Source organism: Vicugna pacos, chromosome 2 (assembly GCF_048564905.1).
Source record: "Vicugna pacos chromosome 2, VicPac4, whole genome shotgun sequence".
Taxonomy (NCBI): Eukaryota; Metazoa; Chordata; class Mammalia; order Artiodactyla; family Camelidae; genus Vicugna; species Vicugna pacos.
This window is the reverse complement of record NC_132988.1, coordinates 117,539,791-117,564,608: the sequence shown is the minus strand read 5'-3', so window position 1 is coordinate 117,564,608 and position 24,818 is coordinate 117,539,791. Positions and strand designations below refer to the sequence as shown.

Below are 24,818 nucleotides of genomic sequence, written 5' to 3'. Positions count from 1 at the left end.
AGAAAGCAGTCTGGGTGTCAGGGGACGTGGCACCAAACACTAACACTGCCGATTGTGGGCCCTGGCACACGGCGGGCCTCATCGGCGCACGGCCACCTCCAGGAACCACATAGCCTGGGCACGGGAGCCCCCGAAGCTGCTTATAGGCTGGAACCAAAAGGGAGTTCCTGGCCCCAACTTGTTGAGGCCTCAAGCCAAGTCAAAGGTCCTTTCAGTGAGGAATCGGAACTCGGAGGGGCAGACTTCACAGTGAGAGGGGAGACATAGTGCTGTCTTACCCCATTAGGAGACAGGTGTCACTCCACCCTCTGCCCTCCGCTGGGGAGACCCCTCTCCTTGGGCAGCTTCAGGGACCAGGCAGCAGAGGGGCCTCCCTACTCCATACCTTGGCCATCACCATCCAGAAGGGACCATCACTAAGAGATGGTCCACAGGTGAGGTGACAGGTGACTTCCAATCACAACTTGCCCACTCTCAGGTGGGCTGGGGAGGTGAGTCTCCCACAGAGATGCTACAGGCTGGGCCCTCGCGTACTGTACTCTCCTGGTGTCAGTTTATCAGCCCAGGTTCTCCCGTGAGAAGGTAACATGCGACAAGGACATGTGTCACTTTCGGCCTGTGACTCAGCATCGTCCAGGGACCCTGAGCATCTGACCCTGCCCAGCCCAGTGCCGAGCAGGACAGTTTCTCCTGGTCCAGCCAGCTGGAGCCCTGCCTTTGGGCACCTCCCCCTCCTCTGCACGGGATTATCCCTGTAACTTGGGTGATACGGAAGACCTAGCTCGTGTGCGTAACCCTTATAAACCTAGGGGAGCTCATGGCTCACCTCGGAGCACTGACACTCTCAGGAAGCACAGCTCATGCCCCAGAGGGAGGAGGAATCCCAGTCTGTACCCACCTCTCCTGCAGAACATTGGAGGAGACGCCTTCCTTACCCTCAGCATTGCTTCCTGGAAGCCATTCCCGCCTCCCAGTGATTTTGCCCCACCCCCAGATGCTCCAAAACCCCAAACCCCTGCTCTAGGCCCAGGCCCATGGAGCTGGTGTTCTTTCTCTCCCAGCTCTTACCATGTAGGCTAACATCCTTTCTCTGGTCCAGCAGGAATCCCTTCTCCTTGGGAAAGGTGAGGGAAGGGGTGGGAGGTGCATAGACAAATATAAAATTCTCTAGCAGGACGGGGGAGGTCTGTGAACACTGGCACATCGGTGGCGTGCGAAGAACATTCGTTGAGTCACTCGAGGGCTCAAACAGGAGGCCCCGGGTCCCTGCCCCGAGGGCGGGTCTGGTTGGTTCCGGAGCCCGCCCTTTGTCAGCGCGGAGTTCATAGCCCTCCGTGTAGTTTGCAGCCTTCTGTGTTTACTTCCCTTTGCTCTCGCTCTGGTGTTGCCTAGTCTCATTGAAAGTCTAGGGCTCTCGCTCCTGGACTCAAGGGCAAAGTCCAAGAGAATGTTTTTATGATGTTTGGGGCGGAGTATTAACGGGGTCTCGGCTCCTGGCTCTGAGCCTGTGTGCTGAGGCTGCAGACGAGATGAGGGAGGACAGGAGACGCCCAGAGAAAGTGGGGACGGAGGCAGGCGTGGCTCCGTCTGCTCCCCGGGCTCCCGTCCTGGGGAGATGGCCCTGCAGCCCCGGGTATTTCTTCTTTCTTGCGCGGCCCCGCCTAACGCCTCTCCTTCCCCCACCAGCGTCATCATGACCGGGGCCTACAACAACTTCTTCCGCATGTTTGACCGCAACACCAAGCGGGACGTGACCCTGGAGGCGTCGCGGGAGAGCAGCAAGCCCCGCGCGGTGCTCAAGCCGCGGCGCGTGTGCGTGGGCGGCAAGCGCCGGCGGGACGACATCAGCGTGGACAGCTTGGACTTCACCAAGAAGATCCTGCACACGGCCTGGCACCCGGCCGAGAACATCATCGCCATCGCGGCCACCAACAACCTGTATATCTTCCAGGACAAGGTGAACTCGGACATGCACTAGGCGCCTCGCGGGGCCGTCCCCGCGCGACCGTCCGACGGCCACGCGCCGAGCGGCCACCGGGGGGCGCCGGGCCGCCCCTCCCGCGCCCCGAGGCCGAGGCCGGACCGCCTTTGCTGGGGGCTGTCTAAAACCAGGAAAAAAAGGATTCACAGCTACGAATCATCGTAAACCGACGCGACTGTCGGCCTTGAAGTTCACCTCTTTCATCCCGGGCTTTAACCGCGCGCAGTCTTTCCCACGGCATTAGGATTTCGACGTCTGCGCGTTCATTCTTCACCACAGCGGTTCCTTTCTGGGGACGCGGGAGCCCCGGGAGCTGTTTCTGTCACGCGCCTCCCTGGCCCCAGATCAGGGCTCCAGGGACAGATAACGAAGCTCCAACAAGCCAGCCAGGGATTCTTTTGATGATCAATGGAGCAATTTCCACTGTCTCAGAGCTAAGGGTCTCACCTTTTTGATTTTTGGATCGTGAATTCATGCTGAGCACCTGCAGAGTCCTCTCTGGGGTTATGTAAATGTCTTTCACTATCCCAGGTTGGTTACAGTTTCTTGAGGTGGGGATGGGGTGTATGTCTGTTAGCCTCATTTGAACCACCGTTCGCCCAGCATCTGCCGCGTGCCCTGCGCAGCGCCGGCCCTTCAGGTCCATGGTCTACTCCCTGCAGCCGCTCTGCCAGCTCTCCTGTCATCCTGGTGGGAACTCTACTGGCTCCACACATGATCTTTCTGAATCTTCATCCTGACCCCGTGAAGTGGGGGCCCATTCATTTCTTCCATGAATGCCAACAGCTCGCTGAGTGCCAGGCTCTGGGCCAGGTGCCAGGGATTAAAGGTGAATAACTCGTCATCCCCATTGTACACATGCAGAAACTGAGGCCCAAGGCGTGCGCCAACCAAGCGGAGGAGTCAGGAATCTCATCGCCTCCCTCCCACAAGGCGCTGTCCAACCCACCACGTAGGGGATGCACGTTAAAGCAGCGTTCTAGCCTGGAAGGTTCTGAAGACGTCTCTTCATCTTGTGAAGCAGGCAGAGCAGGTGGGACGATGACGAGGGCCCGGGGAGAATGGAGGAGACCCCTGGTGGCTCCTCACCTGTTTGGTAATGAGGAACCCCACCCTCTCTCCATCCCACATCTGTACCCCAGCCCTCTTCCAGCTGCACTAAACTGCCTCCAAAAGAAAATTGCATGTTATGACCATTTGAGGATAGCTTTTCTTTAATGACCCACAGTCTCAGAGGACACTTACCTGAGGGCCCCGGAGGATGTGGTGTCTCCAGAACAGTTCCTCCAGCTCTTGGGGGGGGCTCCCTCGCCAGCCACACCCTTGTCTTTGCCCTTGGAACTGTAGCAGAACCACGTGGCTTGCATTTTGATTCAGAAAACAGAGTGCAGAGGCCTGACGGAATCCACCTTTTTTTTTTTTTTTAACAAAATGTAACCTAACCCAGGAAATAGACCCAACCTGAGATTTTTCTCAACGGATAACAATACACTTGTGTGTCAGAACACAAAACGCATGTGCACTCACTTCCAGCCATATGATAATTACACAAGGAGATGGCTCCATTGGTTTTTTTTTAAGTCAACATGAATGAAGAATGTTTGTTTATATACCACTGTAAAATCCAGGTGACCTGGACAGTATTATATGTACATATCTATTCTAATTAAAATTAACAATCACAGGATTGGATTCCTTTTTCTTTCCCTTGTAAAGAGGTTCAAGAATGTGGTAAATTGTATAGAAATTTGAAGCCAAAATCCAGCTCTGAGGGCCTTACACAATTACTGGGATATTTGGCGCAATCCATTTCCCTTTGTGATTCAGATGCTGAGAGGAAACTTACATTTGCAGCTAGAGGTTACTGTCAGATCATAGATTTAACATTTACCATTCCTACAAGGTACAGATCTTCCACTGTATTTGAAAGGAGGTCTTACTACAGTTCCTGGTTCCTTGCTCTGTTTTAGACTTTGGATATCAAGCCAAAAAAGAAAAAAAAAAAGAGAAAAGAAAGAAAAAGATCTTCTTGGAAGAAAAAGCATGTCTTTGGATCCCTGGACAATAATGGTGTCCAAAGCATATTGTGAATAACATGTGTGTTGAGATAAGATGCTGTGGGGGGAGGGGCAGACTAGTAATGGCAGAAGGGCCAGTAAAATAGTCACAGACTTCGCTTCCTTACTCGGTTTAACTTTTCTGCTCTTATTGAATGTACGGGCGTTCACAGAGTCATTGTGAAGTTGTTCGGTTGTTTTTGTTTCTATTTCAGTACTTGCTGAGGACTGGGCGTTCGGAGGCGCTGGGTACGTGGTACCAGCGTAGACAGACCTGCCCATGTTGGACTCCGTAACTCATAGGTGCATTTTTGTTTTCTTTGGTGTCTCACAGGTTATCCAACTGTTGAATAAAATTATAAATATGTTAATACCAGCTTTTTCCAATAAAATAACAAACGTTACATTGAAAATGAGTCTCAGAATGCTCTTTGTGTTTAATGAGGCCAACCCCGGGGTTGTGGGTCCCCAATCCAGAGCCAAGGGGTACATGTGGGAAGCCGGGTTCACCTCCAGGGTTTCCTACCTCCAGCTCCTAATGCAGCTTTTAACCTTTCCAAGCCCTGATTTCATCACCAAGGAAATGGAGCTAATGATTATTACCGACCTCGTAGTTTGAGCGTGTTGGGAGAGGAGTGAAATTAAATTGGATATGGTCTGCAAAGCACAGAAGCTGGCAGGTAAGCGCTCAGTAAATGACAGCTGTTTTGTTTTGGTTTGAAGCAAGTGAGCACAGCCTGCCACAATTTCCAGATATTCTTATACTCTCCCATGATCTTTTGTTGACCCTGTCAATGAAAAATTAATCAGTCAATCTAAGAAAGAAACAGAAATTTTAATTTGAGCCAAATTTGAGGATTATAACCCGGGAAGAGCATCTCAGAAAGCTCTGAGGACTGTTCCACCTGTTAGAAATCAAGGAACAGTTGTGTAAGTTTTTTGAGACAGAGGGCTGTAGGTACACCAAATGACATTTTTTTAAATTTTAAATTAAAATCAGTTATAATGTGTCAATTTCTGGTGTACAGCACAATGTCCCAGTCATGTGTATATATATATGTACATACATATATTTGTTTTCATGTTCTTTTTCATTAAAGGTTAATACAAGATATTGAATATAGTTCCTGTGCTATACAGAAGAAATTTGGTTTTTTTAATCAATTTTTATGTATAGTGGCTAACATTTGCAAATCTCAAACTCCCAAATGTATCCCTTCCCTCACCCTTCCCCTTTGTAACCATGATTGTTTACTATGTCTGTGAGTCTGTTTCTGTTTTGTAGATGAGTTCATCAGTGCCCTTTTCTTCCCTTTTCTTAGATTCCACATATGAGTGATGTCATATGGTATTTTTCTTTCTCTTTCTGGCTTACTTCACTTAGAATGATGATCTCTAGGTCCATCCATGTTGCTGCAAATGGCATTATTTTATTCTTTTTTATGGCTGAATAGTATTCCTTTGTATAAATATACCACAGCTTCTTTATCCAGTCATCTGTCAATGGACATTAAGTTTCTTCCATGTCCTGGCTATTGGGAATAGTGCTACTATGAACATTGGGGTGCATGTATCTTTTCCAATTGGAGTCCCCTCCAGATATATGTCCAGGAGTGGGATTGCTGGATCACAGGGTAAGTCTATTTTTAGTTTTTTGAGGAATCTCCATGCTGTTTTCCATAATGGCTGCACCAAATTACATTCCCACCAGCAGTGTAGGAGGGTTCCCTTTTCTCCACACCCTCTCCAGCATTTATTTTTCACGGATTTGTTAATGATGGCCATTCTAACTGGTGTGAGGTGATACCTCATTATAGTTTTGATTTGCATTTCTCTGATAATTAGCAATACTGAGCATTTTTTCATGTGCCTATTGGCCGTTGGAGAATTGCTTATTTGGATCTTCAGTGCATTTTTGGATTGGGTTTTGTTTTTTTACTCAAACGACGTATTATTGACATTTTACATAACCCAGATCTAAGCGTCATCCTGTGGGTCATATGACTGCTTGTAAGATCAGGAAGGAATGTTACCTTTTAAGGAGCTGTCTTGTTGATGCTGAGAGCACATTGCTCTTTACGGCTGAGCAGGCGTCCCTGCCTGCGGGGAAGGTTTTCCCCACGCGTCATGCAGGTACGCAGTGCACAGTGGAGCAGCGAGGGGGCCAAAGGGCAGAGAAGAATTTTGGATGTTTAAACTTTTCTTGGCTTGCCATAAAATACGAATTTCATTTCACAACCCTCACATCCAACTTTGGACTATGGTACAGGGGAGGAATTGAGGTTCAGAGAGGTTAAGGAATTGGCACAAGATCACACAGCTAGCATGTGTTGGAACTGAGTTTCGAGTTGGGCCCTGTTAACTCCCAATACAGCTCCCCCAGCAGCGCCACCCCACAGGTGTCCCAGTGTCCGAGGAACGGGAGCTGGGAGGGGCCCGACTACAGGGCATCTGAGTTGGTTCTGGAAGCCAGAGAGGCCCAGCCCTGTCTGCTGGGCTGGCTAAGCCAGTGTGGGGGAGTGCTTTCTGCACCCCGCGGCTTCCCCTCACCCTGCTGGGAGCCCAGGCCCAGCCTCTCCACTTTCAAGAGGACATTTTTTTTTAATGTGCATTGGTGTATTTATTTGCAGCCATTTAAAACTCTTAAAATTTGAATTTTTAACGTAAAAATGAGAATCAAATTCTTTTTAATTTAGGAATGTCGTACTATCTGTCTTTGTTCCTGAGGATGTGAGTTTTAATGGTTACGTGGCATCCAGCTGTGTAAATAAACCCGATTAATTTAAAATTCTTTCTCTCTGGGAAGTTTGCTGTACACTTTCCGTGGTGTAAATAATGCTACAAGGATTTCTCTGCATTGCTGATTTTCTCCAGGATTAAATCTAAGTACTGTGAAAACTGCGTCAAGGAATATGATCATGTTTTAAGCTTTTGATAAATTTATCAAATTGCTTTAAAAATATTCTATCATTTTATGCTCCCATCAGCTGATGGGGTCAAAATAATAAAGTTTAACAATCATTGCCAAATGGGCAAAATAATCTCATTATTGTTTTAATTTGCATATTTTAAATTTTCATATAGTTTAATTTTTTAAATAAGCTTTAATAGATAACTATATTGTTTCCTGTAGCTAATTTCCAAGTGTGATAGATTTCCATTTTAGGTTTTTTTTTTCCTCTCTTTTTTGCTCATCCTTTTTCTTTCCTTGATTTCAAAGCATTTCAACAGGGCATTATTTAACTTCCGGCCCAGCAGGAGGAAGGCAGCAGCTGCTCTGGGGCTCTGCTGGCAGGACTTTCATTGTCCATCAACCACACCACCCCAGGGCAGAGCATAAAGAACGTCGCTTCCTGGCTGCGCGACCCAGGACACGGGGCTAACCTCCCTGAACCACACGTGTGAATAGAGGGCGACGCCACTTCTCGGCTGGGATGTCCAGCGAGGTAATGAAAGTACATTATTGAACCCTGTGGCCCCACTGTGTGGGGGCTTCATGGGCAGTATCTCGTTTAGGCTTCGTGTGACCCCCTTTGTGGTGGTGGGGGTACTACTGTTGTACTCATTTCCACATTAAGAAACTGAGACTTAGAGAGATTAAGATTTAACTTGTGCCGAAATTCATAGAACTTGTGAGTGGTGCAGTCTGGACTCAAACTCAGATGGTGCAAGCACAGGCAGGTGGCAGATGCCCAAAGGATGGGGACAGTATCGCAGCCTCAGCCCCACCCTGGGACTTTGCGGGTGTGATGAAGGTCACAGACCTTGAGATGGAGAGCGGATCTGGGTTATCCAGGAGGGACCAAACAGTCAAATGAGTTCCAGAGCGTGGAGAGCCTCTGTTGGCCATACTCAGAGGGAGATGTGGCAATGGAGAAAGAATCAGAGACGTGACATGAGGACTCCACCTGCCGTCGCTGGCTCTGAAGATGGAGGAAGAAGCCACAGGTCAAGGAACGTGGCGTCAGAAGCTGGAAGAGGCAAGGAAATGGCTTCTCCCCTAGAGCTTCCGGAAGGAGCCCAGCCCTGCCGACAGCTTGCTTTCAGCCCAGTGAGACCATGTGAGGCTTCTGACTCTCAGGCTGTAGGAGACTAAGTGTGTTATTTAAAGCCACTCAGTTTTCGATCATTTGTCTCAGTGGCCCTTGGAATGGAATACACACAGTACCTTCATTCTGATCTGGCAGCAAACCCGCTCAGCAGATTCCTGTCTGCTTTCTCAGATGAGGACCCCAGAGAGGTCCAAGCACTTGCCTCAGTTTGCACAGCGAAGGCAAATTGGCCTCCATGCTGCCCTTCTTGAGGGCGGCCACGACGGGACCCGCTGGGAACTCCGGGCAACGCTCAGGGGCTAGCAGCCAGATGGTGGCACAGACAGGTGAGCGGGTCTCCCAGAGGGCCAGGGACCTGGGGGAGCTGCTGGTGGACGGGCCCCCTACTCCAAGCCAGGCCCTGGGCTGAGCTGTGGTCAGGCCACAGAGGGAGCCCTCCAGGGGCCATGAAATCAAACTGTCATCAGATTCATCAACTCTCCTCCCCTCCCCAGAACTGAACCATCTACAGACCATTGCCCACTCAGATGAAAACATTCTGTCACCCTGTCTCCCCTGAGCCCTGAAGGCTCTGAGGCTCCTGACACGCCCTGGGCTACATCCTGAAGCCTTGGCCTGAAGTGTGGGCCACTTGGTGAGCTGCCCGGTCACCCCATCAGATTCTTTCCCACCACATTTTGCATCATTATTGTATTATGAGTGGGCCCTTCTGAGCCACGTGCTCTACCAGGCACCAAGCCGAGAGCTTTGTGTACATCTCTGCACGGTCACCATAAAAGAAGATGCTGTGATTTCCTCATTTTACAAAGAAGGAAACTGAGGCCCAAAGAGGGGTGAGCACCTTGTCCAAGTCTACAGACTTGGGAGTGCTGCAGCCAGGACCCGCTCTCAGGTGCCGTGTCCCCAAACTGGGTCCTGGGCTCTCTGCCACTTGGACCACCTCAGGTCCCAGCGGGTGATCCCTGAGCGATGTTTCTGGGCCACTGCTCCTGGTCCTCCTCTGCTGGGAACTAACTCCACAGCCTGGAAACTCAGGCTAGGTCAGGACCTGCAGAAGAAGTTCAGTCTCTGGATGAAAATTTTAACAAAGGCTTCCCAGCTTCGAGGGGTGGTTTCCTAGCAACCAAGAAGCTTTTAGAGCTCAAAATAATTGCCTAAGCCCCTGAGTGATTCATTTCAAACAGCCATGGCCTTTAAAAAAAAAAAAACAAAGCCCCATTATCTCTATCTGGATGCTGTTAGAATTCTGCAGGAGGCCCACACACTCAAATGACACGATGAATTTTGGAGAGGGACTGAAAATCCGCAAAAGGCAGTAATATTAGGACAAAGGTTAAAATAAAAATGGAAAGGAATCCGTTATTCAAATTATGCTAAAAGATGTCCAAACATGCAAAATAGAGATGGAAAAATGACTTATTCATTTAATACACATGCAAAGTCTATGAGAAGTGCAAATAACTGCATTATTTATAAATGTGCCAGATAAGAACTAACCTCACCATTTATCTTTGCAAACCTGGTTAAGCATTCATCTGTTCATTCAACAAATATTTTCTGGGTGCCCTCTAGGCGAGCAGCACTGAGGCTAAGTGGCTGAGAGGGAGGACCCTGGACCCAGGCTCAGGGATTCACATCCTAACTTTGACGGCAGCTGTGGATCTGGGGCCGTTACCTACCCTCGCCGCGCTGTTTTCTCATCCACAAACGTGGAGAATGACAGTCCCTACCTTGTGGGGTGGGGTAGATAAAACAAGAATAACCTTGTGGCCGTGAAAGTTTTTAAAGGGAAAGGGGAAATAATCTCAGTTAATCATTGAAACCGGGGTCAGAGTCGTTGCCACGCCTCACCGCGTGCAGGCTTGTCGACTTCCTGTGACTTTCTTTAGACGCTGTCTTGTTCACAGAGCTTGTTCGCGAGATGACTGAAGGGGAAGCCAGGGAGGAGACCTGGTCATCTGTCAATTTCTTATTCTGCATTTCTACTTCTTTGATTAACGGAAAGAACCGACAGGTTAGGCATGGTGTTGTGTGATCAAGATTTGAAAACTGTGCTTGGGTCAGGGATGAATAGGGCATGGAGCGCCAGGTTTAAGGTTAGTAACAAGACAAAACGTGCCTCCTGCAAAAAGCTCTCTACTGTCCAAAACAGCTTACATGACCAAGGATTCAAAGGACCTGAAAGGTGAGCTAGGGTAAGTAGAGAATGGGGGTGCCTGGTTTACGGGTAGCGACAATATAGCTTTGCTAAGGAAACGAGACAAGGGGCCTCCTGCAAAGAGCTCTTTCCTGCCAGAAGCTGCTAACACTTAGGGGGCCTGGTCACCAGCAAAGAGCCTGGCCTGTCTTGGCCAGAGCAACAATCAAGAGGGATCCGGGGTGGCTGACTCGGTCCTCGGGCACCACAGTGTGGGAGGGAATTCCCAGGGACGGAATGGGGGATGCAGCCAGAAGTGAAAAGGAAGATGAGTACCCAGGTCCCGGATTAAGGAAGAAACAGAGGGACTGGGGCATCAGCCAAGGCCCAAGAAGTATCCCTGGGCCCAGAAGTTAGAGCCCACCGCTTCCCTCTCCCTGGGTTCCAGCTGCGGGGGGCGGCCAGCAGCCCTGGCAGTAAGGCTGGTGCTGGGGCGAGGGCAGCAGCGAGGCTGGGCGCCCGGTGGCTGGGGGAGGCGGGGGTGAGACTGAGCAGGTGATGGATGCTGGAATCACCTCAACGTAGTGTTGTTAGGGCTTTTCAACTTGTAGGTTGTCGACAAGTGCTTCTACCTTGAAGCTGGATGAGAAAGGGTCGAGAAAGAAGAGAAAGTGGGACAGGGGAGGGAGAGCCCGAGGCTCTGTCGGCGTCCAGGCAGGTGCTTCTAACCCAGAGGATGGTGGGAAACAGGCAAAGAGGGCTGGGCTGAGCCCCTTCCCACAGGACCCTGGGGGAGCGAGCAGTGGCCGGGGGACCTGGAGTGGGGGTACCTCGTAAGCCAGCGGGACTCACCGTGCTGTGCATTGCCATCCCGGTCCTGGCTCAGGTCCTCCTGGCTCAGGTGAGTAACAGGGAACCCAGGGCAAGTTTTGGCCCAGGCTTGGGTCAGAGCGTTTGAGGGGACAGAAGTCCACAGAACTGGGCAAAGGAGACGGACTGATGTGAACAGCAGGTGCAGAGGCGGGCACTCAGATCCGCCTGGAGACCGATCCCACACCATGGTGGAGAATTCGGCTGCTATTACTTTTAAGATAGTGACTTAAGCAAGTTTCCAAGGACGCTTTAACATTTGGGTGGTTAGGTGTACAAACAAGCAAAGATTTCTGGGTGCTTTTTGTCCCAACATTTTATTATAAAAAACATAGTTAGGTGCCCTTTTAAGGATATCCAAATATATTCCTTTTGCTCCTTTCTAGAAGTAACTACTGTATGCATTTTATTTTTTTATGCCTCCATCTCACATATAATTTATGCCCCATTCTGCCCCTATGTGCAGAAAGGGTTGAGGCCTCTGGGAATTTCCAGCCTTCAAGGGCACCTGCCCTCAGAACACAGAGCTCTCTGTCCCCTTGTAACGGGCTGTGTGTAACGGGAGGACACCATGCTCCTCCCCACTCTGCACTGCCATCTGTGGGTACTCCAGCCTCAACTCCAGAGAAAGAACTTCAGAGTATTCAATGGAGCCCAGGAAGCAGCCAAGCAGAGGCCAGCAGGGTGGCTTGAATCCCAGCTCCAAGACTAGGCTGTGACAGCTGGACTGTATGAGTTCCCTGAAGCTGCTATAACGTTATCTCATACTTAGTGACCCCAAACAATACTAACTTGCTACCTTACCATTCCAGAGGTCAGAACTTGAAAGGGGACATCCTGGGCTAAAATCAAGATGTGGGCAGGGGTGGTTCCCTCTAGGGGCTCCAGGAGAGAATCCGTTCCTTGCCATTTCCAGGTTCTAGAGGCACCTGCATTCCCTGGTTCATGGCCCCTCCTCCACCTTCCATCTGTCTCTGACTCTGACTCTCCTGCCTCTCTCTCATAAGGACCCCTGCGGTTACACTGGGTCCACCTAGATAATCCAAAATCATCTCCCATCTCAAAATCCTTAAGCCACCTGCCAAGTCCCTTTGCCTTGTTGAGGGGATGAGCACACGGACATCTCTGAGGGCCACTGTTCCACCCACAGCATCTTCAAAATGGAAACGTCTATCTCGCGATGCCTGCCATGGTGGTTAAAGGAGAAAACACACATTTGGCATCCAGCACTCAGTAGGTACTCCACGAACGCTGGCAAATTGGACAGAAGCATCTAAAGCGCTCACGGCAGGTGATCCTGGCTCCTGTCTCTGCCTGGCATTATGTCACCTTATTTTTGGCTGGTGGTCCATCTCCCCCTGGAAACATCAGCCCCACCCACACGGGGACTGTTCTGTTCACTGTTGCAACCCCTGTGCCTGAGAAGAGCACAGCACACAGTAGGTGCTCAACACTTGCTGAACAAACGAATGTTCATTTTTTCATAATGACAAAGCAGCGCAGGCCTCCAGGTGGAGACGCTGCCAGGCGCGGTGCCCTCTCCCAGGGCTTCACAGGGAGGTTTACCTCTGTGACAGCGGGCGGGTGTTGATTTCACCCTGACACCCGGACGTGCGGATCAGGGGCTGGGGATGGTTAAAGGATTCTGCTGGCCTCACGGCAAGTTCAAGACAGACAAGGTCCTGCTTGGCGGGCCATCTGGAAATGGTACCTGCAGAAATGTGAGTTTTTGCAGTGATGGAGTTACAGGAACGGAAGTGAAAACATGGAAAAGAGCGTTTGAGTGACTACACATTGAAGAGGTGGTCTTCAGCAGCATGCCCACAGGGGGAGGGCAGCCTTTGTGATCCTATTGTCCACCGCCCCAGAGAATGGACAGTGCAGAGTCCAGGAAGGAATGCCCCTCTGGGGCACTCCGAAGTGGGGGTCTCACTGCACTGCACGGGGAAGTCTGGCGCCAGACCGTCTCCAGGCTTTAACTGGGATGTCTCTGAGCAGCACGGATGCGGAAATTGCTTCACAGACACATCCTGAGACCGACCCCCCCTGTCCCCCACCCCCGCAGCCCCACCAGGTTCCCCGAAGCCCCAGAGAATGAAGCCTGCAGGCCAGCCGCTCTGACACGGGATGACCGGATGGTGGCAGGTCCCAGGGCAGCCCCTCCGGGCAGTGTTCTGAAGAGGGAATTTAAGCCCCAGGAAAAGGGTGGTTTCTCCATGGCTCTGTCAAAAGAACAGGCTTGGGTTCCATCCCAGCTCTGCCACCTCCTGGCCTTGTGACTTCAGGCAAGTCCACACAACATGAACGTGAACGATTCACAATTCTCACATGTGAGATGTTGGAGGTGGGGGTCATGGGACCTAGTTCCAAGGACCAAATGGCCTCACGTAAACAAAGTGCTGGCCCCACGGTGTTGCTCAGAAACCTGGGTCCGTACCCCGTCGCAGAGGGTGGCGGCCAGCTCCTGGGAGCAGGAGCCTTTGCCTCCAGCGGGCTAAGCTCTGCAAATCCCTTCCTGTACCCAACACCTGGTCCTGGGCCCGGCAGGCAGCAGCCTGTTTATCAACAGGAAAGGAGGGGGCGAGCAGCCAGGGATCCTCGGGACCACAGGGGGCAAATGTATTCTGATGTTTACGGCTCCATGGAAACCGTCCAAAGCAGCAGTCTCTAGCACCGAGGGGCCACCACCAGCTAGGTCTGCTGGGAAGAGGGGACGGCCCTTCCACTGTCTCTTTTCTCCTCCATGCTGTGCCTCAAAGTGTCCCCAAAACCATCTTCCCAGAGTTCAGACCTTCCAGGGGCCCTGGCTTCAGAGCCCAGAGGGGCTCCAGCTGCCTGCAGGACAGAGACCCACTCCAGCCCGGACTTTGGACCTTAAACTCTGTCCTCAGGAATCTCTTGGGATCCTGGGTGATGCCTGAGGCTCCAGTGGGCGTCCTGACCTCCAAACCCAATCCCTCCCCTTGTGACTAAAAAGGGGGAAACCCCACATCCCCCAGAAGCCTTCGTGGCCCCATCTCCCCCCAAGGCTGAAGCTCCCCCCTCTCTGGGCTCCCACAGCTTCCTGTGTCTGAAGGAATGAGGGCACTTCTGACTGAATCGGGGCCCACTCACATCTGATCTGTGTGATTTTCCTGAGGGTGAGACATAGATTTGACTCAGGCTGTGGAATTACAGCGTCCGCTCAGCATCTCGGTGAAGTAAATATTTGTTTCAGGGCAGCAGAGAATCCATTCAAAGCTCATTAGTTAAGTTAAATAAGGGCTGTTTTAGACAGTACGTCACACATGTTAGCCAACCTTTTCTGGGTGGGTGGCTGCGAGGAATTAAACCCGTGATGCAGGGAGAAAGGCAGGACCGAGTGTCCTGGGGTGTGTGGTGGCGGGGAAGGCAGTGTAGACAGAATGTCAGGACACCAGGCCCCCGGTTGGGATTAAGCCACTCGGATCACCTCTGATCAGCAAAACATGGTTATCTCCACCAAGGGTGAGGTTTGAAGAAGCTGGCGAGGCCGTGCCTCTGGTGAGGCCTGTATGGAGGTTCTTAACTGGTTCCAAAGTTCCATGAAAGTTTAACTTTTTTAAAATTCGCAAATGTCTACTGAGCACTTACTGGTGCCTGGCACAATTCTGACCACCTGGCAATGAAATTAACCACTTTACTCCTAAAACCACAACAGGGCAGGCCCTGTCGTAGCCCCACTTACAGAAGAGGCAGCTGAGGTCTGGAAAGCGTGAATCTACCCGAGGTCACCAGCTGGGGAGACCTCGAGGAGGGATTCAGACCAGCCAGTTGGCCTCCTGTCATCTGCTGTGTATGTTGCACCCGAGGTGACAAATAACCCTCTTTTCACTGTGGAGTTTCATACCACATTTAGCTTTTGAAAAAGGGCTTCGGTGCTAAGTAGTTATGAAACCGCTGATCTCGTCCAGACTTACCATTTTACAGATTGGGACACTGGGGCCCAGGGACAGGTGCTGAATGACCAGCCTGGGGCAATCCTCATGAGACCGCACTGCCCTCTGCTCCAAGGGGGTGGCCCTGCTGGGGTGCCAAGTCACAGCATGGCCCAGGGGACAGGGGATGGGCAGATCTCCATCTAATCCTGGCTCTGCTGTTCACACCCGGTGTGACCTCCTCCCGAACCTGTTTTCTGTGGATCAGGGTTGACAGTACCTCCCTCCTGCGGGGTGAGGAGCAAATGAGATCATCTGTGTTCACTCAGAAAGCCGGCGGCCTCCCTGTCCTCGGGACAAACAGTGTGCAGTTCTGGGAGGTGAAGCTGAACTGTGAACACATCTCAGGGCCTCCCACAGTCTCCAGATGGTGGGGGGGGCTGAACTTTAACCTCCTCTCATTATGGGGAAGAAACCCAGGAGCAAACACACTGCCCAGAGGGGTGCTGCCCTCCTGAGCACTTCTCAACACAAAAGGCGTGGTGGGAAGGGGCTTCCAGGCAGAAGGATAAAACAGGAAGAGTTAATGGCGCGGGGAGGCAGCTGCACCAGGGGAGAGTCCTCGTGAGAGGGAGGCAGCCACATCCCAAACCATCAGCTCAAGGTCTCCAAACCCTGCAAAGAATACGTGAATGACTCCAGGTTTCCTGACCCCAGCAAAGCAGTGGACCCACACGGGGCAGGGGCACTAGGGAGCCGAAGGCGCGAGGGGCCCAGACAGCTGCACGCCCCACCGAAGGGCACTAAGTTTGCTGCAGGACCCCAAGCTGCTCGTCCCTCTGGACGGCTGATGTCGTCCGTCACAGGATGCGGTTTCACAAACGCACTGCTGTACAGGGTGGCTGCTACCCAACCACGAATAACCATGGACGTGCCCTTTCTGCAGTGCTTTGAGTTTTGCAAATAATCATCACCGTGCATGCTACACAGCTTGTAAGACATGAGGGGCCAGCTGGGTGGTGGCGCGGCCACCGTAGGGGCCCTGGCCTCGCGGCGCCGGGCTGTTCACCGAGAAGGTCAGCTCCGCTCCTGTGGCTCAAACTGCAATTGTACTTAATTCAGACACCTGTTGATTCTCAGGCACAACCAGAAAAGACTTCTTCTAAATAAAGAGAAAAGAAAAGGACAGTGGATTCCGGCAAAGGTTTTTATTTCAGCTGCTTTAGGACCTTGACTTTCTGTTCCCTCCTCCTGAACACGGCCAAACTTTGCTGAGAACTGGGAAGGGACCCCCAGGTGCCTTCAGGTGATACCCTCACAAGCTCACCCGCCACCCACCAGATGGGGAGCCGGGAGGCAGGCAGGCTATGGGACGCAGAGCTCACGGCTTCTGCCAGCCTCCAGTATCGGGCTCAGGCGGGGCCCTGGCCACAGGACAGAGCAGGGCAGCTCTGCACGGCCCCCGGGACTGGCAAACAGCTGTCAAGGCTTAGCAGCGACCAAATAAATAAGAAATGTTACGGTGGAGTTTACACAGCAGCACTATTGGTTCTTTAAAAAAACAAACCCAAACAGAAGTAAATGAGGGGCCACGGCGTGCATGGAGGTGGAAGGGGAGACGTCGGCTGTAAAGCGCTTTTCGGGCACAGGAACCTGGTCCAGCTTGGCACCCCAGCGGCGCACCGGAGGTCAGGACTGTGGGTCGAGGCTGTGCATGCAACTTCCAACCACGCGGCGCAGGGTGGACAGAGCTGAAGTGGTCAGCCCGTTTACGGAGGCGTGAGCAGACTACACACGAAAGGTCCCCACAGCCCTGCGTTTGCACGCGCGCGCACACAGTGGTCAGTGTTGCAGGCAGGCCACACGAGGGGGTCCCGGCGGCCACATGCACCGACGCGCCTGCAGCGGGACGCGGCCTCATGCCGCCGACAGGAAGGGGAAGAAGAAGAAGTCGAAGGCGAACTTGAGGGCGCCGTGCACCGTGCTGCGCCAGTCCTGCTCCACCTTGACATGCCGCCGGGCTGGCGACAGCTGCGCCATGCAGTTGAGGCAGCTGATGGCCTTGAGCTCGAAGACCGGCCACTTGCTGCCCAGGCGGCCCTCCAGGACGGTGCTGAACTCGACGAGGCTGCCCTGGCGCAGGCTGAGGAGCACGTCCTTGAACTCGCTGCTGGCCCGCAGCACGATGTCCTTGGTGACGTCGTCCTCCTCGGGGCTGCGGGTGCCGTTGGCGCTGCGGTAGGGCATGCCCACCGTGATCTCGAACTTGTACCGGTCGAACTTCTTGATGTGGCAGGGGTGCTTGGCCAGGAGCTTGAGGCGGCAGAGCTCCTCCTCAGCCGTGGAGGCGCCGCTGGGGCTGCAGGCGGGGTAGGCCTCGCCGTAGAGGCAGCGCATCCAGTCGCCCACGAAGAACGGGAGCATGTTGATGGCCGACTCGGCGCTGTTGTCGATCTCCGTCACGCGGACGTACTTGAAGCGGCCGGTCCACGTGACCCTGTGGCCCTCCAGGTGGCTGCACAGGATCTGGGTGCGGGCCATGTTGGTCTCCTTCCAGGCCCGCGGCCCGCACAGGAAGCCGTACTGCTGCCAGGTCAGCGTGGAGTTGTAGACCTTCATGCCCTCCGAGCGGTACACGTAGAACCAGCAGAAGAGCACGATGGCCGTGATCCACACCAGGATGAGCTTGACGATGGAGCTCCGCGTCAGGGACTTGACCGTCGCCACCACAGAGAAGTTGGCCCTGGTCCACCAGCGGAACAGCAGGGGGACGCTGCAGACCGCCATGGCCACCGCAATCTTGGTGAGCTCCAGGGACACAAACCAGCGGGCGAACTGCACCACGCCCATCAGCGCCAGGCCGGCCACCAGCACGGGGAGAGCGAAGAGGAAGAGGAAGTAGCCGACGGACGCGCGCACCAGCCCCAGGCCGGTGGACTCGAGCAGGATGACCACGGAGAGCTCGCACCACATGAAGCAGACCAGGTAGGGGACCAGGTAGCAGTAGGTGCCCTTGAAGCCGCGCAGCTGGGCCATGCGGAAGAACAGGTAGAGCAGGTAGACGTACAGCAGGCAAGGGACGCTGATGTTCAGGATGACGAAGTGGCCGATGGGCACGGTGACCAGGGTCTGGCCCAGGAGCTTCAGGTAGTGCCAGTCGACGGGCAAGGAGGGCAGGAGGGAGAGCAGGCCGGCTGCCACCTCGGTCACCAGAGCCCTCCGGGTGTAGGGCTCGGCGGAGGTGCTCAGGCTCATGTAGCTGGTGACGGTGAAGAAGACAGACACAACGGCCAGCTCCGAGCAGGGCACGCAGTCTTTGCTGGCGACAGGGAAGGAGAAGATGACGAAGAAGACAGACAGCAGGAAGTGCACGTAGGGCTCCAGGTGGTTCCAGCCGAAGTTTACCTCGGCCTGCTCCACGTCCAGGTTGGGCTCGAAGCGCAGCAGCAGGCTAGTGAGGGCACGGAAGCTCTCCCAGGCCTTGCTGTCCTGGAAAACCTTGAGGGTACAGATGACCATGGAGATGAAGGACAGGTAGAAGATGACCAGCGGCACGAAGAAGGCAAAGAAGTCGATGGTCAGGTTGCTGATGATGAAGAAGAAGATGAGGGCGTTGATGTGGTGGGTGGGCACGATGGTGGACAGCCAGTGCATGCCTGCCCGGGACGCCACGTCGATCAGGTACTCCTTGAGCTCCATGATGGCGTGCAAGGGGTACTTGACCACCTAGAGGAGGGGGGAGATGAAGGCAGGGTGTTGGAACCCGGCCAGGGTGGGAGCCCCACCCCTGTCCTGTCACAGCCCCGTCAACCTCCCCAGCTCTGGGCCAGGTGAACAACTCACCTGCAGTTTTCCCAGCCCTTGACCCTCCCAGTCCTTCCACCTGCAACGCCCTCTCTGGGTAGTACAGTTCCACGTGGTCCGCAGGAACCCTCCCTCAAGTCCATCCTCCCAGTCCTGTAGGTCCCCCACCCCGCCTTCCGCCAGTGCCTGACTCCTGACCTTCTGCTGGGGTTTCCAGACTCCTCTGTGAGATCTTGGGGCCCACCTGGCCCCCTCTACCCTCCCCCTCACACTTGCAGAGAGGACAGAGCTCTGGGCTGCTTGTGTCTCGGCCACTCCTGCAGTGAGGACTTCACCTCCCCAGCCTCGGCCACCCACCCCTCAAGGGGGAGAGGAACCACTTCTTTACAAGCCTGCCCTGGGCTCTGACCATCCTGGGAGCAGCAGTGGGAGTGGGGACTCCAGAAAAGAGAGTTCGGCGCCATTGTGAATGGAAATGGTTCGGCTGTGATGTTTTCACTGTGGCAGGGGGTTGAGAGTAGCCACCCACATCACCCACCCTGCACACCCGAGACTGTTCAGAATGGACACACAGTGCACACAGCCACATTCAAAGGCAGCCCCAGTCCGTGCCTTGGGTCCCACTCCCTGAATAGGCACCCAATGCAAAGGGCAGCAGAAACCCTCGGCCTTTTCCACAACAGAAGAAGGAGGGGCCATGGGGGAGGTGAGTCAGGGAGCAGCCTTGGGCAGGAAAGGGGGTGGTTCTGCCATCTAGGGTGGTCCGTACACCTGGCTGGTTCTCTGAGCAGACTCCCCTGAGGTTTCAGCCCCACCAGGGCTGAGGGGAGACAGGAGAGACACTGGAGGGGGCAGAAAGAGAAAGTGCCATGGACAGTCCTCACGAGGCTCAGCATGGAGGAGGGCAGGGGTCCAGAGAGGCAGGGCCTGGACCAGACCACACCAAGGAGTAGGTCCTCGAAGAGACCACCGACTCACGGGGGCAGGGAAGCCTGGCTGCACGCCCAGAGCCCACCCCTGGGGCTACGTGATGGAATGCCCACCAGCGCCCAGGTCAGGTGGGCAGCACTGCCTCCGTCCGCGCCCTGGGCACAGGCTCCCTCTCTCTCTGCCCAGCCCACCCGAGGGCCGAGGAGGAGCAGGGATCCCGGGTGAGCACAACCCAGGGACATCCGCCTAAGAGCCTCGGCTGGCATCTCCAGGTGACCAGAACACCCAGGAGCAACAGGGAGAGTGAGGTCTCCACAGGTGAGAGGGATCCAGGCTCACAGAGGTAACGGAAATGTTTAAAAATGTGCACACACGCGCGCACGTCCACAGCCACGTCTGTATGAAGCACCGCATTCCTCCTTATGTGTCTGTGACGGTCCACTTACCCTCCATTTTAAAACAAGGAAGAAAATGAACAAATGAGTAAACCGGCTAACGGCTCCCCCAGCTCGCTGGGGCCAGCTTTCCCAGGAGCCCACTCGGTGCTCACCCCGTCTGGAATGTCAGTCACCGTCAAGGGAGCCATGGTGGGGATTTCTGACACTTGCCAGAGAGCAAACCAGCATCTGCGGAAAGACCCTGCTTCAGGCTGCCTCCGGGAGGGGCCCTTGGGCACAAAGCAGACACCCAGCCAGAAAGCAAAAGAGCCCGCCTGGGCGTCAGGCTCGGCCTGCTCGGCTAGTCCCTGTGGAGGGGCCCTCGCTAACTGGAAAAAGGTTCAAAGGAGAAATGCTAGTCTCACCATCACACTCTCTGGGCACAGCCGGCGCCGGCGGCTTCGGGGGAGCTGGCCTGCGGGTGCCCAATAGCTAGCACCTCGAAATGGATCTGAAATCCTGTCCTAATCCTCAAAACCATTCACACTATTCTTCCCCCTACAGAGCCACACAATCACATGGTTGCAAGGACCTTTAAAAGATTAACGAAGCTTCTAGAACCTGATGTCCATGGTGCCGGCCTCTGCTCCACAGTGAGGTGCCTGGGCCACTATGACCAGGGACTTCTCTCCTTTTAAGGTCCCAACTCTGTCCCCTGTAGCTTCTACCCAGGTCCACCTTCTTGGGGCCCCACCAAATTGTGAGACTAAAAACCTTTTCTGTAGAGAAAGTCCAAACAAATTCATATGAACTCTTCTTTGAGTAGGATAGAAATTCTTTAAAAAAAATGAGTAGGGAGGCAGCTCAGGAGTGGCCAGTACAGGGTACCCTGGCCAGGGCTGAGGTCACCAGGCACTCCGCTGATGTGAGAAACCTTGAAAACAGCCTGTCACACCTGAGCCACTGACCAAAGAGCCCGCCGCCAACTGGGCAGGTCGAGGGAATTTAATCTCAACTAGACTCAGCTCAGAGCTGAGCGAATGCTCATGTGCTGGACTTTCAATGATTTAATGTAAAAACTGTTACAATTTTAAAATATTCCTGAATTTATCCGAGTGCTTCAGTTGACCTGAAAGGCTCGAGGAGGGGCGGCCCGGAGCCTGGAACGGCCTGTGGGCCGCGTGAGCTCAGAGGGGCGTCTGGCGCTTCCTCTTCCAACCAGGGGGCCTCCCCAGGCATGTCCCTTTCTCAGTCCTCTGGGGCAATTACAGGCCAGAACAGCTTTTCATTTCAGGAGGCACCTATGATTCATCCTCTTTCGCAAAAGGCGAAATGGGACAAATTGTAAAGGAATTAAAATGCTCCGACAGACACAAAAACGGAAAAGAAAGAGCCCTGTTTATTTCTTGTCGGAACACTTTAAATCTTTTTCCCAAAACAGACGCTGGGTATCTTACAGCATGGAGCTGTCACCAGTAAGCAGAGTGACACAACTTGCTGTCCGAAGCCGGATGCTTTTGAAAGCAAGTGTCGTTAGTAATGACGCAGGGACAATGCCCACGAGGACGCCCAGGCGGGGACCACCTGCCCAGGGGTCTTCTCCCGCTTACCCGTTCACCTGCGACCCTGACTGGCAACTGGGGAGCAGCTCCTCTCCGGCAGGAACCACAGCAAGCGCTCCACCTTGCCCTCCTCTCCGTTAATCTGCAAACTAGTGACACAAGCACACTGAGCCCAGGCCCGCCTCCGCGCGGACCTTCAGTAAGAGCCACGGCTCCCCTGGTCGAGCTCCCCGGCCACCCTGACCCTGCACCTCAGACCCTTCACCCTGGACACGTAACCTGCCCTCAGGGGCTCTCACCCAGCTCACTGATCCTGCACGTGGCCTCCACACCCAGGGCTGTGGAATCTCCGCGGCACTGGCTTCCGAGTCTGCTCCCCCATACCCGGGACGTGGACGGAGCCTCCACACCCAGGCCCCAGCCTGGTGCTTACAGAGCTGCCTCTGGATGGGACTTGTCAGCCCACTTCCCGTCGCCACGCCGACCCTGACCTACCCCCGCAGCCCACTGCCATGCCCACAGCACTTCACACACGTTGCTGGTCAGCTGAGCATCACAGAACCCGACGGCTTCCTGGGTGACTAACGGCAGGGGCTCCGTGACGCTTCACCTGCTCAGAGGCCCTTGTGCCGGCAGGGGCTCTCTTGGCCACCCGTGGCGATGGACCCGTCTAGGGTTGGTAGCCAGATTTCTGTTAAGTCCTCATGTCCTCTGCAAAGCGAGATATGGACACAGCTAATTCAACCCCATGAGCTGAACTGGGGGAAATCCGGTGAGTGGGCAGGATGGCCACATTGTATGCCTGTACATGTCACAACCTCACAAGAAGGAAAACAAAAGCTGTCACGCCAGGGGCACGAGCTGCCACTCCTGGCTGTCAGCACGTGTCTGGACACCTCTCATAGTCCACTGCTGCTCACGGGCCCACGCTGGTGGCAAATGCGCCCCCTTCCGCCAGGTCGGCCCACAGTCACCTCCCCGCCACTGTCTCCACACCACACCCGTCTCGCTCCCCGAGCTCCTGCAGACCTGGACAGGCACCACTGCAGGAGCCTCCTCAACACAAGAACTCTGCTTTTGGGAAAAGGCATCTTTGAGAAAATGACCTCCATTCTGTGCCGCAAACAGGTAATTTTTCAAAATGACAAAGGCTAAGTGAAGTTGGCCTCCAGTGCCCGGCACCCTGCTCCCCCGACGGCGTTTTGCAGCCAAAGACAAGAGGGTGCCCTGCTCGTCGGTCACCACTGAGCCCGCCTCTGACAGCGCCCTTGGTGTCAGAGCCTGAGTGTGTGTAAAAGGTCCCCCTTCAGGAGGACACGCCCTGACGCAGTTACAGGGACCGTCTTCGCAGGACAGGCCTCCCAGGGAAAGCTACACAGTCCCAGAGGCTTGGGTGCTGGGCAAGTCCCCACCTGCAGCTTCCCGGGAAGCGCCAGGGCGCAGAGGGGGCAGGTGGGTGCGGCGCCGCGGGCCGCTCACCTTCAGGCGGAGGGGCAGGTCCTCCGGGCTCTTGCCCGCCAGCTCGTCATCGTCATCGTCGTCCTGCAGGAACAGGTCGGTGGGGATGATGCCCCTGGCGTACTTCTTGGTGATCTCCACGAAGTCGTCCAGCGCTATGTGGCTCTTGGCTAAAGCACCAAAGAGAACAGCACAGGGTCTGGGAAGCCGTGAGCACACCATCAGCCCGCGAGGACGCGCAAGGCGGCGCCAGCGGCTGGGGCCAGACTTGGCCTCGGAGAGGAGGGAGCTCAGTGCGAGCTCGAGAGAGCAAAGCCCTCTCTGGGCCTGGACGGCTGTGGGGAGAGGCAGACAGGCTGCCGAGTCGCCTCCTCACCTTGATGATGTGGCACCCCTCCCCTGACGCGTCCGCCCGCCCCCCGGCTCTTCAAGCCTAGGGTCTGCCTGAGCCTGGCTCCAATGTGGCCCCTTCAGCCACCTTCGCCGCCAGCGCCCCTCTGACACCCTCTCCCCTCGGCCCTGGCTCCCCCACAGTGCTGGTGACACAGCCCAGCCACCTACTAACCCCTCCAGTCAACATCTATCCTCCGAGGGCACATGCCTAAGCGCCAGGAAGTGCTTGGGATGGGTGAACAAATTCAGTGGGTGCCCAAGTCTGGCCCCCAGTCTGGGGTGGGGGTCGCATCAAACAAGGCTGGATGCTTGGCCAGAGAGCGGCCATGTCGAAGCCGCTCCCAGGCCGGCAGCGGGGTGCCCGGGAGGTGCGGTAAGCAATCAACGCCACGATCACAGGTCTGGCCCTGCCACGCTTGCTCTATTTTCTGAGGCCTCCGGGGGGGGTTTTCTTTGGGGGGGTGGGGGCTGTGTTTCAGGTGCTGGGGACACGACTAGCTGACTATGGACGACAGCAAGCAAACCATGGCAACAGCACCACTGTCGAGCTCGGCGAGCACTGGGGGAGGGGCAGGGCGTGGAAGAGGGGGGTCGGAAGAGGAGTCAAGGACACACCCGGGATGCAGTGGCCACTGTGGGCCCAGGCCTAGGCCTGGGCTTGGCAGGCGGGGGCAGATACAGTGCCCAGGGTGGCGGGGGTGACAGCATGGCCAGAGGCGCTGCAGGTGCGGGCTGGCAGCCATACTCACATTCACTGCTGACCAGGCGCTCCAGCACCCGCCGCTGCTTCTGTACTGACTTGGGGACGGGGCCAGGCTGCACCCCTCCATCTGCAGGGGAAAGAATGGATCAAGAATCAAGGCAGACTGACTTCCCCCATTCCCTGCAGCCCCTCAGAAACTGGCCCACAGCCCCTGGGTCACCCCTGAGCTCCGGGGATTGCTGGGCGTGGGGCCTCCATGCAGGCCTCGGGGTCAGCGCAAGGTCTCCACCTCCAAGGGTGACTCAGGCCCCGCAGGGCACGGCCCAACCCTGCTATGAACACAACCTGAGCACTGGACTCACTGAGCTCCCTGGTCAGTGTAACCTGTCCCCACACACCTTTGCTGGCATTGTCCCTTGGCGTGGTTTTCCCCTGGAACAGACATAGCTCCCCAGGGCCAAGGGTCAGGCCCTCCCCAGTGTCCCCAGCCCTGGTGCACGAGTCGGTCCAGTGGGTAAACACTGAGCCAGGACTGAAGCATTCTGCCCTCCTGTCAACCCACCCCCACCCCCAATGGGGGAGGCATTCACCAGGCTCT

General features: G+C 54.7%; 2 protein-coding genes across 7 annotated transcripts in view; one reads left to right on the top strand and one right to left on the bottom strand.

Moving 5' to 3' along the window:
- PPP2R2C (protein phosphatase 2 regulatory subunit Bgamma) overlaps window positions 1-4,451 on the top strand; it is a 130,784-nt gene extending 126,333 nt beyond the window's left edge. For 2 of the 3 annotated variants that reach the window (XM_072974396.1, XM_072974406.1), the window contains exon 9: window positions 1,687-1,979. In XM_072974396.1, coding sequence (XP_072830497.1) covers window positions 1,687-1,978 — 292 coding nt within the window. In that variant the 3' untranslated portion in view covers window position 1,979. Of the gene's footprint in view, window positions 1-1,686; window positions 1,980-2,065 lie in introns of those variants that run through there. The other variant, XM_072974410.1, reaches the window with a different exon arrangement.
- An 11,735-nt stretch (window positions 4,452-16,186) lies between these two features.
- Window positions 16,187-24,818, bottom strand: part of WFS1 (wolframin ER transmembrane glycoprotein) — a 33,965-nt gene continuing 25,333 nt past the window's right edge. For all 4 annotated transcript variants that reach the window (XM_072946497.1, XM_072946502.1, XM_006216364.4 and 1 more), the window contains 3 exons: window positions 24,267-24,347; window positions 23,146-23,294; window positions 16,187-18,719 (listed from right to left, as the gene is read on the bottom strand). In XM_072946497.1, coding sequence (XP_072802598.1) covers window positions 16,911-18,719; window positions 23,146-23,294; window positions 24,267-24,347 — 2,039 coding nt within the window. In that variant the 3' untranslated portion in view covers window positions 16,187-16,910. The remainder of the gene's footprint in view (window positions 18,720-23,145; window positions 23,295-24,266; window positions 24,348-24,818) is intronic.